General features: G+C 32.8%; 1 protein-coding gene across 4 annotated transcripts in view; it reads right to left on the bottom strand.

Annotated features, from left to right (window-relative positions):
- LOC127720335 (activated CDC42 kinase 1-like) overlaps positions 1 to 14,150 on the bottom strand; it is a 56,319-nt gene that overhangs the window by 23,818 nt on the left and 18,351 nt on the right. For 3 of the 4 annotated variants that reach the window (XM_052226905.1, XM_052226906.1, XM_052226904.1), the window contains exon 3: positions 1,449 to 1,578. In XM_052226905.1, the coding sequence (XP_052082865.1) occupies positions 1,449 to 1,578 (130 nt within the window). Of the gene's footprint in view, positions 1 to 1,448; positions 1,579 to 8,489; positions 8,825 to 14,150 lie in introns of those variants that run through there. The other variant, XM_052226908.1, reaches the window with a different exon arrangement.

Here is a 14,150-nt window from a genome sequence, read left to right as displayed (position 1 = left end):
AGAAAACAGCCCAAAGCCACCAATGGGTCTTCAACACAGAGGCGAGCTTCAGCTGGCCCCTAAACAAAAATGTGTACTAGTTCAGTGAAAATGGACTTCAGTAGTTGTCGTTTGTTGATGTGGTTCATAAGTGTTTCTCGTTTCTCATTTTTTATATAGATTAGACCGTTGGTTTTCCCGTTTGAATGGTTTTACACTAGTAATTTTTGGGGCCCTTTATAGCTTACTGTTCGGTGTGAGCCAAGGCTCCGTGTTGAAGGCCGTACTTTGACCTATAATGGTTTACTTTTATAAATTTTGACTTGGATGGAGAGTTGTCTCATTGGCACTCATACCACATCTTCTTATATCTATTCACACTAAAGTAAATTATACATACAGCATTATTTAATATCAGCAGGTTAAGTAGTTAGAGCTTGCTTTCAGTAACTTCAAGCATTCTTTGATTTATAATTGATAACTTGTCATGCTTGTAAAGTACAGAGGGAAATTTTATTTAAGGCTATATTTTTGGTATTTTCGGGATTTATTTCCCCTCAATTAAAATTGATCTATTAATTAAGGAAACCATGAAATTCAATCTCCCAAAAATAAACCAATTTACAGTATTTGTTTTTTTTATTATTCATCATGCGGTCATAGATTTAAGTCCTTTTTCAGTATTGATCTTAATAAATGAATATTCAAGGCAATGAATGCATGCATTGATTGCATTCATCTCTTATCGGAGTTCAAACACATGAAATTCATAACATGTTGTTTTCATTTTTTTTTTGGAAATGGTTGTCTTTATGGCACAAAAAAATTCCCTCACAGTACAGATTTATAATAATAAAAAATTTAAGACAGACAACTGTTTAAAAATTTGATATATCACAAACCATACATTCTGTAAAATGGTTTATTTTCACAAGGTTTTGAATTAGTGATTTTTAGTGCCAAACCATTTTGAGTTTATCTTGTCACTAATTCTTGTCTTTCTTAAAGATCAAATCTACAAGACATTAGGATATATTTGCAATTTTTTATAAAAATGTATGCCTTGCAAAAACTTTGGAATATACTGTATACTGTATTCTGTATACTGTTTCATCTTTATTGACATACAAGGCAAACTGATTGAAGTTCAATGACCAGCAATTTTTTTTTAATTTACACATGTTACAGTAGCTATGTAGTGCTGAATATTTATTATTATGCTAATTTATACAAAATTGTACAGCATAATGGCATTCTAAATTACCGAAAAATTTACTCAGTCCATTTTCTGAAAGAAACTTAAGAAAATCACAATCCAGAAAATACATATAAACTTGGTGTTTGTACACCTATTTCAAAATAAAAAGGCGTCGTATGAAAACTAGTGTATAAAGAGTTTGGCGGAAAAACCAAGCGGTAAACTACCAACAACTCCTAGGACTGCCGTGACAACATCATAACAATCTTACTTTGTCAAAAATTCTTGACCGTCTGGTAGCTTTCTTTTTCTTGACAGCATCTATCAGCCTCCTGATGGCAGGTTTACCCATACCAATCTTCTCCAAATCTTCTGTCTTGACATAGTCAAAATGGCCAAGTCTGAAATGAAAAATATCAAAATATAGTAAATGTGGTCAAGTCTGGTATGAAAATATCATAACATAATCAAAACGGTTAAAATGTCTTCACATATATAGTCAAAATGGCCAAGTCTGAGATGAAAATACCAAATCAGTTAAAAAGCCCAAGTCTGAAATGAAAATATCAAATCATAGTCAATATGGCCAAGTTTGAAATGAAAATATCAAATCATAGTTAATATGGCCAAGTCTGAAATGAAAATATCAAATCATAGGCAAAATGGCCAAGTCACAAATGAAAATACCAGATCAGAGTCAAAATGGCCAAGTCTGAAATGAAAAAAAAAAACAAAACATAGTCAAAAGGCCAAGTCTGAAATAAAAATATCAGATCATAGTCAAAATGGCTAAGTCTCAAATGAAAAAAACAAAACATAGTCAAAATGGCCAAGTCTCAAATGAAAATATCAGATCATAGTCAAAATGGCCAAGTCTGAAATGAAATTACCAAATTATAGTCAAAATGGCCAAGTCTTAAATGAAAATATCAGATCATAGTCAAAATGGTCAAGCTGTCTTCAGAAGACAGCTTGACCATTTTGACTATGATCTGATAGTTCACATTGTAAATTGCTTAACTGTGTGTAATGCCATAGTCAAAATAGTTATAATTAGCCTTTAACATAGCTATATCATTTTTTACTGCACTGGGTCAATACCAGGACAGGTGGACTATCAGTCCATTAGGGTATCATCAGCTCAGTATTCAGTACTTAGGTACTGACATGATTTATAACAAACCTTTCTTAAATAGTCCATTTCTAAATTTAGTACTTATTTAGAAACTAAGGTTTCAACTTCCTCAGGCAAGTTGACCTTAGATGGATTTGGCTATTATTTTTAAATCTTTTTAGTCATATAGCTTTTCAATTGTTTCCGTTCATATACATCCTTGGCTTTCAATAGTCATTGTCAAAATCGCAACTCTGTCTTGACATACATGTAGTCAAAATAGTTAAGTTGTCTTGACATGGTCAAAATGGTTAATCTGTCTCAACATGGTCAAAATGGTTAATCTGTCTTGATATGGTCAAAATGGTTAAGATGTCTTGACATGGTCAAAATGATAAATATGTCTTGACAAAGTCAACATGGTTAATCTATCTTGACATACATGTAGTCAAAATGGTTAAGTTGTCATGACATGGTCAAAATGATTAATATGTCTTGACATAGTCAACATGGTTAATCTGTCTTGAAATACACGAAGTCAAAATGGTTAAGCTGTCATGACATGGTCAAAATGGTTAAGTTGTCTTGACATGGTAAAAATGGTTCAGATGTCTTGACATGATAAAAATGGTTAATATGTCTTGACATAGTCAAAATGGTTAATCTGTCTTGACATACATGAAGTCAAAATGGTTAAGTTGTCTTGACATGGTCAAAATGGTTAATCTGTCTCGACATGGTCAAAATGGTTAATCTGTCTTGACATGGTCAAAATGGTTAAGATGTCTTGACATGGTCAAAATGATTAATATGTTTTGACATAGTCAACATGGTTAATCTGTCTTGACATACATGTAGTCAAAATGGTTAAGTTGTCATGACATGGTCAAAATGATTAATATGTCTTGACATAGTCTACATGGTTAATCTGTCTTGACATACACGTAGTCAAAATGGTTAAGCTGTCATGACATGGTCAAAATGGTTAAGTTGTTTTGACATGGTCAAAATGGTTCAGATGTCTTGACATGATCAAAATGGTTAATATGTCTTGACATAGTCAAAATGGTTAATCTGTCTTGACATACATGAAGTCAAAATAGTTAAGTTGTCTTGACATGGTCAAAATTATTAATCTGTCTTGACATGGTCAAAATGGTTAATCTGTCTTGACATGGTCAAAATGGTTAAGCTGTCTTAACATGGTCAAAATGGTTAATCTGTCTTGATATGGTCAAAATGGTTAAGCTGTCATGACATGGTCAAAATGGTTCAGATGTCTTGACATAGTCAAAATGGTTAACCTGTCTTGACATAGTCAAAAATGGTTAATCTGTCTTGACATTGTGGAAATGGTTAACCTGTCTTGACAAAGTCAAAATGGTTAATCTGTCTTGACATGGTCAAATGGTTTACCTGTCTTGAGTCTGTCGATCTTGAAATAGTGAAAATAGTAAATCTGTCTTCACAATGTGAAATGAGCATTGAGCTAGCTAGTGCTGCACATGTATGATTAAAGTTATATATATAACCAAAACTATTTATAGTCAAATAGAGGTATAAAATCATTGTCAAAATAGAAAATTCATTTTAATGAAAAGAATTCTGTTTCTTTTACTGTAAATTCAGAAATTATTGCGATGTTTTTATTAATGTGAATAATGCAGCTTGGTGAGTATCGCAATAATAAGAACTCACATTCTGATATCTGATACAAACATGTAAATATGTATTCACCTTTTCTGAAATCGCAATAATTAATCTAGCATTTTTGTTCATTCTTCCAAAATTGCAATAAAAAATACAGCAATAATTTCTGACTTTACAATATTTAAGATCAACAAAAAATATATGAGACTGGGTTTAATAAGATGGTATGTTGAGTATACATAAAAACAAACATAACAGAGAGGATATGAATAGCTCGATCAAACCCACCTGAAAAATCAATTACCTTATAAATTGGGAAATTTAATGTCATGTTTTTAAGTAGGAAAAATTTGACATGATGAATACTGCAGAAATTGAAACCACATTAATCTTTGCTAGTAAATAACTCCCACTACAGTAACGACATAGCATTAATCAATCTTGCATCATTGTTGGTTGTTAAAAATTTGCAATGTTAACTGCTCACATTGAATTCTACAGTTCGTTAGACTAAGTGCAAAGTGCAATTGTACTTGACAACATTAAAATAAATTGCTTCACAGAGTGCAGCTGGATATGACCGCAGAGGTCCAACCCTGAACAGTTGGGGCAAAAATGGACACAATATTCGCGCTTGATACAGGTCTGAATTTGGATTGTAATTAAATATTTGACACATAATAGGTTTCTGACACAGAATAACTGTAGTCAAAGAACTTAGAATTGGTTATATAATTTGAATTTATATTCATTTTTTTGCTTTTGTGCAATGCACTATGCTGTTGCAAATTGACCTCCCCCCCCCTTTTTAAAAAAAAAACAATTTGAAGGATTTTCTTTTTGATTTCTGATATCTTAAGGAGAAAAATTGTCCCCCCTCCCCAATTTTTTTAACCTCCCTCCCCTCTTTTTCCAAAAAAAAATTCTTTCCCTCAGTCATGGTCATACTCATAATTTTAATTCAAATTTCCATGGAGTTTGCAACCATAATAACCCATCTAAATACATCATAAAAGTCTTCAAATAGAAAATGACATACATAATCATAGCTAAAATTAATTTACCTTAATCAGCATTTTTAAAATTATTAAAATAGTAACTTCTAAAAATAAATTGACAGCTAATCACCTCAAGACAATACAAATAAAATGCTCCGCAGGGAGCAGCTTGATACGACCGCAGAGGTCGAACCCTGAACAGTTGGGGCAAGTATGGACACAACATTTAAGCTTGATACAGCTCTGAATTTGGATTGTGATTAAATATTTGACACAGCATAGGTTTCTGACACAGAATGAATGTGGTCTAAGAACTTAAAAATTTTAAATTGGACATTCACCTATTATGGTTCAATATCCAAAATCTAAATACATGGTTAGATTCAGCATATCAAAGAACCCCAAGAATTCAATTTTTGATGAAATCAAACAAAGTTTAATTTTGGACCCTTTTGACCTCAATGTGGACAAAGTTGGTAACGGGGCCCAAAAATCAAAAATCTAAATACATGGTTAGATTCAGCATATCAAAGAACCCCATATATTCAATTTTTGTTGAAATCAAACAAACTTTAATTTTGGACCCCGATTTCGACCAACTTGAAAACTGGGCCCATAATAAAAAATCTAAATACATGTTTAGATTCAGCATATCAAAGAACCCTAAGAATTCAATTTTTGTTAAAATCAAACTTAGTTTAATTTTGGACCCTTTGGACCTTAATGTAGACCAATTTGAAAACGGAACCAAAAATTAAGAATCTAAATACACGGTTAGATTCGGCATATCAAAGAACCCCAATAATTCAATTTTTGATGAAATCAAACAAAGTTTAATTTTGGACCCTTTGGGCCTCAATGTGGACCAATTTAAAAACGGGGCCCAAAATCCAAAAACTTAATACACGGTTAGATTCAGCATATTAAAGAACCCCAAGAATTCAAGAATAAAACCCCATTGAAATTGGTCAAGAAATAAGCAATTTATATGAAGTATCTTCTTTTGCACAATACTGTGCAATTGAATATTTCTTGCTATTGCGCAATACTGCACAATGGACAATTTCTTGCTATTGCGCAATATTGTGCTATTGGATATTTCTTGCTATTGCGCAATACTGTGCAATTGAAGATTTCTTGCTATTGCGCAATACTGTGCAATTGAAGATTTCTTGCTATTGTGCAATACTGTGCAATTGAAAATTTCTTGCTATTGCACAATACTAATTATATATAAATTTATACATCCTGTTTGGTGTGTATCTCCTACCATATCATTATTATTTGCTTTTAAATATTAATCAGAAATAACCAACTTAAAATGGAAAATTTCAAAAGAAAAAAAAAAGGAAAAAAAGAAAAAAAAGGAAAAAAAAAACAAAAATCCACCCCCCCCCCCAAATTTTTTGAACCCCCTTATGATTCATCACCCCCAACTCCAATCCCAGCCTTCCCTTTGTGGTATGGTACCTTGCAGTACAATTTCAGAGAGATCCATACACTTGAACACAAGTTGTTGTCTGGAAACTAGAAAAATGTGTTTTTTGGCCCCTTTTTGGCCCCCAATTCCTAAACGTTTCGGGCAATTACCCCCAAACTCAATTCCAGCTTTCCCTTTGTGATATGGAACCTTGTAGTACAATTTCAGAAATATCCAAACACTTACACACAAGTTATTGTCATGAAACTAGAAAAATGCTTGTTTTTTGCCCCTTTTTTGGCCCCTAATTCCTAAAATTTTGAGGCAATTACCACCAAAATCAATCCCAGCATTCCCTGTGTGATATGGAACCTTGTGGTACAATTTCAGAGAGATCCATACACTTGAACACAAGTTATTGTCTGGAAACTAGAAAAATGTGTTTTTTGGCCCCTTTTTGGCCCCTTATTCCTAAACGTTTCGGGCAATCACCCCCAAACTCAATTCCAGCTTTCCTTTTGTGATATGGAACCTTGTAGTACAATTTCAGAAAGATCCATACACTTTCACACAAGTTATTGTCATGAAACTAGAAAAATGTTTGTTTTTTGCCCCTTTTTTGGCCCCTAATTCCTAATATTTTGAGGCAATTACCCCCAAAATCAATCCCAGCATTCCCTTTGTGATATGGAACCTTGTGGTACAATGTCAGAGAGATCCATACACTAACACACAAGTTATGTCTGGAAGTTACAAAAATGCTTATTTTTGGCCCCTTTTTGGCCCTTAATTCCTTAACTGTTGGTACCATAACCCCCAAAATCAATCCCAACCTTCCTTTTGTGATATTAAACCTTATGGTAAAATTTCATAGAGATCCATTCACTTAAACTAAAGTTAGAGTGCGAAAACCAATGTGTCTTCGGACGACGCCAGACGACGACGACGACGACGCCAACGTCATACCAATATATGACCGCAAAAATCGTATAAAAATTTGTATACATAATTTAAACGCAGTGTAAGGGAGGTAATTCAAAGTAGTTTTTGAATTACCTCCCTTACACAATAATTTGTACTTAAGTAATTGTCCATTAAACCAGGACACCCTTGTTTTTTCTCACTTTTTTACCCCTAATTCCTAAATAGTTTGAGCCATAACTCCCCATAGTCAATCCTAACCATCCCTTTGTAGTATGGAAACTTGTGGTATAATTTCAGAGAGATCCATACACTGTTCTACAAGTTATTGTCATGAAACTAGAAAAATGCTTATTTGGGCCCCTTTTTGGCCCCTAATTCCTAAACTGTTGGGACCATAACCCCCAAAATCAATCCCAACCTTCCTTTTGTGGTTATAAACCTTATGTTTAAATTTCATAGAGATCCATTCACTTAAACTAAAGTTATTGTGCGAAAACCAATGTCTGTCTTCGGACGACGAAGACGCCAACGTCATACCAATGCAATATATGACCGCAAAAATTTTTTGCAGTCGTATAAAAATACATTTAAATATATATATGACATCAGAAATTGACCACAAATCTACTACAGATTCTTTTATTTTTGTTGGTACCAATTTTCATGGGTAGAGGAAAAAAAAATTTCAATGAAAACATTATAGAAAACGTGATTTCTTAATTTTGACAAATTATGCATGCAAGTCAATTATAGAAATTTATATTTCGTTGTACACTTTCATGCATGCTTTGTATATCCATAACTACAATATCTATGAAAATTAGTATGCTACAAAAATAACAAAGTTGTATTTTCCTGAAAACCAGATTTAATCTTTGTTTTGACAAATTATGCATGCAAGCCAAATAAATGTATAGAAATTTATAAATCGTTTTACAATTTCATGCATGTTTTGTAAATCTATAACTATAATGTCCGTGAATATTAGTACGCTACAAAAATAACAAAATTATTTCATATTTCCCTGAAAACGTGATTTCTTTTTTTTGACAAATCATGCAAACATGCAAGCCAATTATAGAAATTTATATTGTATTGCCACTGTACATCTATACCTATTATCTATAAAAATTAGTACGCTACAAAAATACCAAATCCACATGAGAGAATTCCAAATAAATAAATAAACAAGATATAATTACTCACTGCGGCTTTTCTGCAGTTATCATGTTAATATATCCTATTCCAATTTTAACCAATGTGACTTATAAATTTCCTTACATGCAATCACCCAGTTGTACAAATTATATATATCTAAACTACAGATCTTTACTATATATTTAATCCTACTTATAGCCATTTACAGATTTTATCTAGGACGACAAAACACCCACATTACACTACCAGATGTATACAAAACACAAACCTATCCTTCACTGTTACAAAGTCGCTTTGTTCAATACAATCTGTTATATAATTTGTAATTTGAATATGTGCAGGAAGTCAAATGTAAAAAATTGAATATTTTCATTTTTTTTCCCGTTTTTTTTTTTTATAAAATTTTTTAGATTTTTTTGCATAAAGTCAGAATTTTAATCTATCACATTTAATTTGGTATCATCATAATTATTTTATATATTTGTTTTGTGGTTTCGATAAAAGAGCAAATTTGCAATCTTTCATCTTCAATCAAAATCAAGTAAAATAAAAAATGGTGTGAAGGGGAACCGCACACAATTAACAGTAAATTTTTTATCCTGATTTTGATTTCTCTTCATTTGATGCTAACAGTAGCTTATAAATACTATGTAATAAATGATGATAAAAATTTTCAGGCTCATTTGATGCAAACAGCTGGTGAAAAAGGAGGCACTTGATGGTTGACACACTAAGACCATTAATACCCTCACAAAATTTGTCACCTCATGCAATGACATTCAAATTTAGAAATTATTTAATTGAACATTATTCTGAATACACCATTTAAAGATCAACAACTTTATATATATATATATATATACTAGTCAATTAAATACCACTTGATGATTGAGATAATTATATCATAATTTATAGTAACAGGAAAAGGCAGGAGATAAAAACATTAAACAGATCAAACTTTTCACAAATTTATGTTTATTACGACATGAGCATGATATAATATGACGCAGAGGCAGATAGATGTGCTGAATCAATGAAACAACCATAAAAAAATGTAAGAACCAGTAATAAAAAATACATAACTTTTGGTCAACCATGAGGTCTTTAAACCTTATGAAAAATTAGTACAACCTTAGTCCTGTTACTCCTGTGTTTATTATACTAGTGGAACCTTCATATTTTCAAAACAATATGAAATAAAAATGTGCAAGTCTTCCAAAGAAAATGATCATTGTGTCTCCTACAGTCAGTGTCTCCAAATAACATAAGTGACTATAAGTCAATGATTAGGTATGGAAAACCCCAAAAAATCACTTGGATCGAAAAATTAAAATAGCAGGTGCATAAGTTCATTTTCCTGTAAAAGAATCATTGCAAGTTTAATGGAATTTTGTTCTGCTGTTTCAAAAAATTGCAAATTCCTATTTTTCCACACAGAGTCTTTTATTAAGCACAGTGAAACCTGTTTAAACACAATAAAACCATGTGAAGACCGAAAACAAGTGTGAACTGTATCCTTGTACCAAGATGTACAAAGGACATTATGTATAACATATATAGCTTACATGTATCATATAACAAACAGCTGTCCTATCCAATATTTATGAAAAACTGAATCGAAAAATGGTTCAGGTATGACATGTATATGGGTTTTACTCATTGTTGAAAGCCATACAGTGCACTATACTTGCTTACATCCTCGTACTTTGGTGCCAGGTGATACATAGTCTCATTGGCAATCGTACCATCACCTCATTCTTATATCTTAACAACACAAATTGAACTGTAAAAGGGTCAGAGGCAGAGAATCTTCAACATAGATGAACTAACTTTCCAAGTGCATTATGGCATCATATAGATATTCTAACCGCAACTTAATGTCTAAAAATGGGGTCGGCATGCTTTTCGACTTAATTAAAAGTTCATTTAGTTAGAGGATGGAAGGCAAAACCTATGCTTACATTATATCTGCCTGACTCCATACAGAATCAATTACCTGTGGTTAAATTTGATTAACAGTCATTCAATATATAAATTGCAATTTAAGACTACAAATAATCGTAATGAGATATCTGAAAACCACAAATGCAGGGGGCATGTATATGATACTATATCCTTTATCAATAGACAAAACAGATGTGAACCTTTAGTGGTTAAAATTCTCTCTTTAAACCTGTAATTGTAAACCCGACTTATATGACAAGATTTTGTGAAAGATTTCTCTGATAATTATACATTTATCATGAAATAGACATTTCATACATGAATAAATCATGTATTGGTTTAATCTTCAATGCTATAATCATATATCATTATTAACTAGAAGAAAAAAAAAAGAAAAAAGAAGTTCAGAGCATGTTTTAATGTTATAATTATTGCTTTATATGATTGATGAGAATATTAATATCTGGTCTGAATTAAATTTTCGGAAGTAAAAAGAAAGTGTCAACATGCTTTTTACTTCTCTTTTTTTCATATTTCAGGTATATGAATAAAATATATAAAATATTTCGGAAGTAAAAAAAAGTTTCAATGTCTCAATTTGGTTATTTAGTTCTTACACTAGGTTTGAGAATAGCATTCCAAATTCATTTACTGATCACCATATAATATCAGATAATTGACAACTGAAGTTGTGCTTTTCACCATTCAGGGGTGAATCCAGGGTGTGGGCAGAGAGTGTATTATGCCTCCCCCCTTAAGATTTTATCGCCAAAAACATCATCTCATGTTTCTCTTGATTTAAATGATTTTTTTTGGTATAAAATTTTCAAAAAAAAAAGATTTCACCTCCATTCACTCTGGCATGTCTGGGGTATATGTATATCTTGAATTAAGACCCCCCTTTTTTCAAAAATCTGGGATCTAACCCTGCCATTCATTCCCAGAATATAATTAACTTGGTTTCTTGTACAGTCTGCACTATGCTTGATACTATGAATCATTATCATTCCATCAAAGTATTTGGTTCAAGATCATGTTAATCTAATTTTTTGTGCAATTGATGGACATATCTTTATGTCAGTACATTGACATTATTAAGAGATGGAACAAATGTTTTAATTGGGTTAATTTCTGTATACATGTATATCACTGAGCAGGAAATTGTGATAACATATCGGTTATTGGGTTGATTTAGAATACAGAGATGATTGTAAAAGTAGGCTATAAAAAAGTGACGTAAAAAATCATCATATGTTAAACATGACTGTATAAAAAAAAATAATAGCATCTTATTTCATACCTGCTGTATATCATACATCATCTAAGAATTTATTGTTTGTTTAGTTTAACTTTCAGCAAACTTGGCTATATCATGTATATTATGGCAGCTAGTTTTTTTTATTAGTGGATGAAGCTAGAGAGCTTGGAGAGAACCATTGACCTTCAGCGAAAAAACTGGCGACCCTTGTCCATTAATATCTGAGTCAAACACACCTCACATCCTCAATCTGAGTCAAACACACCTCACATCCTCAATCTTAGTCAAACACACCTCACATCCTCAATATCAGTCAAACACACCTCACTTCCTAAATCTGAGTCAAACACATCTCACATCCTCAAAGTTGACTTAGCCTGAAGCCTTTATAGCATTTAGACAGTCTTCACACTTAACCACAGGCCTAACAGCCCAGGCTTGTAAAATTGATTTTGGGCCTGTAAAAATCATCTCAACAGGCCAATAGAATCAAATTAAAACTAAAAGTTTATTGTCAATACTGTTGAGACATTTGAATTTTAAGAAAGTTATAGTGTTGTTTTTTTTCAAATTGAGCTTGACCAGTGGTCAACTTTAATTTAGAAATGCCTAGATGGTACTGTATATATATCATTTCTTAAATATTTACATCAATGTAAGTTTCTGTAAAAACTATTAATGGTTACAAGCATTCTTAGAAGAAGTATTAAGTGGAAAATAATGCTTCAAAGTTAAAAATAAATGGAAACAGATCCACATTAGATTTCAGTTTTCACAGAAATGTGAACAACATATTTGATATTGACATCTTCTTGACATCTTTATCATTTGATCACATGTCAAATATGACAAATTGCTATAGGCTAGGGCATGTAGGGTCATCTAGATATGTTTTCTCACCTAAAGAATTAAAGGTCATACATATGTATAGATCTACAATGTTTAAAATATTTTCATCAAGGTCTTGATGCTGTTAGCCACATTACCAAAATAGCAAAAGATCGTGTAACTTTTGTCTGTTTGATTGACTATGAGCTGCTTTAAGTCCAGTGGCAAATATTTCATGCATTTTCTGGATGAGAACAAATGAACAATAAAAACAATATGTAGGTCCCGTAATAGGGGCAGTCCAGGGTGATGGTCAGTGAGATTTGGACTGCCACTGGAAAATGAGGGAATACTGGATAGGAAATGAATTTTGACCTTGCAACAGGCCACCTACAGACCCTTCAAAGAGCTGTTAGTTCTTAACGTGCAGAAAGTGTTGCGCTCTCCTTACACAAGGCCTCTGATTTAACGTCCCTATTCTGACTGGACATGGCTGCATACTTGTACATCTGCACAGCCAAACAGTAGACCCAATTTGGCAAGGGTTTTACTGCTGGTTGGAAGAAGACCAAAGTGACCATATTTCTATTGCCCAGTCACCCATGGGGATTTTTTCATTGGAGTATTACAGTGGTGACTTAATAATATATTGGGTCTCTAAACTTATCATAGAAATTAAAGAAAGAGAGTAGACTCCTACATAAAGTTTATATGACAGTTTATGTGGTGAACATCCAAGTCATAAAGGTCATGTGAACTACAGATTGTCCAATTTATATGGTGACCTGTGATCATCTCTAAGCTTGAGACTTAAACTTGACCTCTTTAATAAAGGTCATATTGGTAAAGAAGTGGTTGTACTGGACCTTGTCAGAAAGTCATACGTGTAAACTAAAAGCTCATGGGACCTGTAGACCATATGACTGTAACCAGTGACATCTCTTAGTTTGAGTATAGAATTGGTTCAACTGTAACTCTGTCAGTAAGTCATAAAGGCCATGTGACCTGTAGATAATGTGACTTTACCTGGTGACCTGTAGATCATCTCTTAGATTGGTACAGAAGTGGTTTAACTGGACCTATGTCTGTAAGTCATAAAGTCAAAAGTCATGTGACCTGTAGACCATGTGACTTTACCTGGTGACCTGTAGATCATCTCTTAGATTGGTACAGAAGTGGTTTAACTGGACCTATGTCTGTAAGTCATAAAGTCAAAAGTCATGTGACCTGTAGACCATGTGACTTTACCTGGTGACCTGTAGATCATCTCTTAGATTGGTACAGAAGTGGTTTAACTGGACCTATGTCAGAAAGTCATAAAGTCAAAAGTCATGTGACCTGTAGACCATGTGACTTTACCTGGTGACCTGTAGATCATCTCTTAGATTGGTACAGAAGTGGTTTAACTGGACCTATGTCAGAAAGTCATAAAGTCAAAAGTCATGTGACCTGTAGACCATGTGACTTTACCTGGTGACCTGTAGATCATCTCTTAGATTGGTACAGAAGTGGTTTAACTGGACCTATGTCAGAAAGTCATAAAGTCAAAAGTCATGTGACCTGTAGACCATGTGATTTTACCAGGTGACCTGTAGATCATCTCTTAGATTGGTACAGAAGTGGTTTATCTGGACCTATGTCAGAAAGTCATAAACTCAAAAGTCATGTGACCTGTAGAC

This window comes from Mytilus californianus, unplaced genomic scaffold, assembly GCF_021869535.1.
Source record: "Mytilus californianus isolate M0D057914Y unplaced genomic scaffold, xbMytCali1.0.p SCAF_11, whole genome shotgun sequence".
In the NCBI taxonomy this organism is placed as follows: Eukaryota; Metazoa; Mollusca; class Bivalvia; order Mytilida; family Mytilidae; genus Mytilus; species Mytilus californianus.
Note: the sequence above shows the minus strand (reverse complement) of the source record. Positions and strands in the feature narration are given on the sequence as shown.